The sequence below is a fragment of the Sinocyclocheilus rhinocerous genome, unplaced genomic scaffold, assembly GCF_001515625.1.
Source record: "Sinocyclocheilus rhinocerous isolate Xijiao unplaced genomic scaffold, SAMN03320098_v1.1 scaffold288, whole genome shotgun sequence".
Lineage (NCBI taxonomy): Eukaryota > Metazoa > Chordata > Actinopteri > Cypriniformes > Cyprinidae > Sinocyclocheilus > Sinocyclocheilus rhinocerous.
Window position 1 is genome coordinate 315,381 of NW_015635021.1, and position 3,440 is coordinate 318,820.

At 38.1% G+C, this 3,440-nt stretch overlaps 1 protein-coding gene across 1 annotated transcript in view; it reads right to left on the reverse strand.

Moving 5' to 3' along the window:
* Positions 1–3,166, reverse strand: part of LOC107746015 (LIM and calponin homology domains-containing protein 1-like) — a 51,410-nt gene extending 48,244 nt beyond the window's left edge. The window contains exon 1 of the mRNA XM_016560052.1: positions 2,715–3,166. Coding sequence (XP_016415538.1) covers positions 2,715–2,822 — 108 coding nt within the window. The 5' untranslated portion in view covers positions 2,823–3,166. The remainder of the gene's footprint in view (positions 1–2,714) is intronic.
* Positions 3,167–3,440: the final 274 nt, after the last annotated feature.

The window sequence follows — 3,440 nt, forward strand, 5'->3', positions numbered from 1 at the left end:
AAATAAGAATTTTCACCGGATATTGTCATCTGAACAAGTAACAAGTCTGCCACTTTTGTTCTGACCAACTGAGGAAAAAAGCATTACAATAAATCGCACTACCAATGGTGATTTAATCTAAAGATTGGTTAGCTCATATCACATCAAACCATGCAGTAGATTTCAATTTCTGCACAGTCTAATCTAATTGTCCTACCATTCGAATTTCATATTAAGAAATTATTTTAACCCAAAAAGCAAATTATGCTCCCTTCGAACTGGTTTTCTTTTTGTGTCACTGATCATCAACATTTTGTGAAATATTTTTGTGAAATATTGAGTAAAAGAAGTGTTCACTTGATTTCAACAATTTTGTGTCTCCTGTCTCATCATTATTATATTACGTAACCTAAATATCAATATTATATGGTCCATCGCCATGCATTCTAAATATTGACATCGAACCCATCTCAGTTGAGCACTCCAGGGAAGAGTCTCATGAGAGCTCTATGTATCTTTGTATTGCAGTCTGCTGTTCACGCTTCTGCCATATGCTTTGGTCTGTAATGTTCTAGCTCTTTCAGTGAATCACTTAGGAAAAAGCATTTTTAGCAGGTGTAGGGTATCAGACCGAATCAGACAATGTAAGATTTGATAAAGAACAGTTGACAGAAGAAGCATGTCTCTCTCTGTGCCAATTCAGTTAAAACTATTTGCGAGCAGCAGGGTGCTGGGCTATTTCAGCCTGTCTATTTATACTGATCGTCCTAAAACGCATGAGCTCCTGCCTGTGTCACTGACATACCAGAGAAACACATGGACAGAAAGACAGACAGATGAATGGACATATAGTAATGCAGAAAATGTGTGAATGGATTATGGCATGGCATACAGACCACTTTTGCTGGAATTTGTGAAATGCAATCACATAAATCCCATGCAACTTCATCTTTTATACTATTCTAACTAGGCAAGGCCTTGCATAATCTAACTACATTGGTGTGAAAAAGTGTTGGCCCCCTTCCTGATTTCTTATTTTTTTGCATGTTTGTCACACTTTAATGTTTCAGATCATCAAACAAATTTAAATATTAGTAAAAGATAACACAAGTATACTGTCTGTAAGTGGGCCGTTATGTAAAAGTTTGAAGTAGCATATGTGTATTATGATAAGGAAATACAGATTTTCAGAGTCACTATACCGTAATGAGGATGTTTACTTAACCATATAATATCTCACCTTATATTATTCATCTATATCGAGTATACTTGACCCTTGAATCAATTAATTGAAATAAATAGCTACTCAATTACTGTTACCTATAAAATCAAATCATAACACATTATAGTAGCTGTAAATAATTTATGATGCATTGAAAGACAATAAATACTATGCTAGAATACATTTAATATATTACCATATCTAGATATAGGACTAGAATAAAGTACTATGCAATAACCGATTTTTAAAAATCTGCATAATGTAGTGCACTATATTTGCAACTTCATGTTTTATACTAATCTAACTTGCATATTCAAACTAAATAACAGTATTAAGTGGGTCACTATGTAAAAGTTTGAAGGACCATATGTATATTATCATAAGGAAATACCAATGGTCCCATTCTTTTCTGAGGAAAAAAAAACGTGGCAGAAAAGTTTAGGAAAAAATTTAAAAATAAATAAATAAAAAAACAAGATTAAAATAAATAAAAATGTGATTAACATAAATAAATAGAAATGGGATTGAAGAAAATAAGTAAATAAATAATACATCAAACAGTATAATGAGTGGGGGGGGGGGGTATAATTTAATAGAAACTAAATATTTTCCAAATAATATTTTAGACATTTATAATATTTCATATTATAAATCTGGTCTTTACACAAGAAATTGTACACAAAAATGATCACATCTGGGGTCCATGGCATCTGAAATATTGAAAACAACGTATCTAATGCACAAGAGTGAACCTCAAATCTAGATCAATGACATGAGGATTCTCCCTATCCAATCCACGACCTATAAAATAGGTCATAATATTAATACCAAGACCTAGCCTACATCTCAAAACTTTAACATCTCTGGGGATGAAATAGTCCTACATTCACATGTCACACTAGACAGTGAATCGGGTCAAATAAAACGAAGGACGAATAAATACTGTATATGCCACAAATGCTCCGTAAACAAACTGTCTGACCGAGCTTGTGCGCTGCCCTGACGACAGGCCTCGCTCGGGAAAGGGGCGTGGTCTGTAGGACAAAGGGGGCGTGTCTCCTGGCTTCCACAACAACAAGATATTATTGACAACAACTGGAATCTCTTAGCAAATGGGGGCGTGTCCGCTCGCAGACTATTATGAGTGCGTCCTTCTGTTTCTGCACGTCTTCAAAATGAACCATATTTTGTTTGGAAAAGCGTCCACTCGATCTGCATTCTAAAATCTAGCAGCAAATTTAAATAGGCTGATGGCCGTCATGTGAGTGAAAAAAAAATCGGTGAGCCATCAAAGCCGCTAGTCCGATTACAGCGCCCGAATCCCGCGCACATGATCCCCGCGCTGTTGTAACCAAAGACGCTCCACACGCTCACAACAGGTGACGGTGCAATATTTATAAGCTGTTCAGAGCGTAATGTAACCTGTTTATATGTGTGCCGAAACAAACCTTAAAATGATGCGAAAGAAATGTTTACTTCCACCTCTGCGCGCATGTATGGACGGGTAGCTCACCTCGATCCATTTTTGAGCTTCTTGAAACGCTGGTTCTGGCGTAGCGTCAGCAGATTCAGCTTGATCCAGCTGGGCATTTGAAGCCGAATCGTCTCCGGGACTGGCCATTTCCAAAAAAAAAAAAAAGGACTTAACAAGAAAGCCTAGATGAGATATCCAGCGCTCCGCAAACAGACAGAACTGCGTGTTTACTCGAGCGCATTCGCCGTTGCAGCGGCCACGTTCAGTATGCTGAGCTCGAGCGTTCACGGCGCAACACACTGCGGTTCTCCAGCGCGCAGCAGCACTGCAGATGAACCACGCGCGATGCAATACGAGTCCGACCTCCGCTGCTAAAAATATAAGCTAAAAAAACACCAGAGGTCTCCGTTCAGCCAATGCGTAGAGCCCAGCCAGGCGAGCGCATCAGCCTCCCTGTCTCTTCTCCTACAGAACGGGAGACTGGCATGCGCGAGAGCGCGGGGGAAAGGAATTTAACGAGAACAATAGAGCAGTTCCGTTACCGCTCCAGTTACGGCCAGACATCTATCTCTCTTTCTCGCGCTCGCTCTCTATATTCTATTAAATTAAACATAACTATATATTGTCTTTCACCCTCTATTTCAATAAGTTTATTAATATAAAGTAAAACTAGATTTGCGTTTCCTGAAGAAAATACAAAAACATTGCACGAATTTTAGGTTGATTCATAATTGGAAAAAGTTGTAAACCCATGGATAGAGGGAG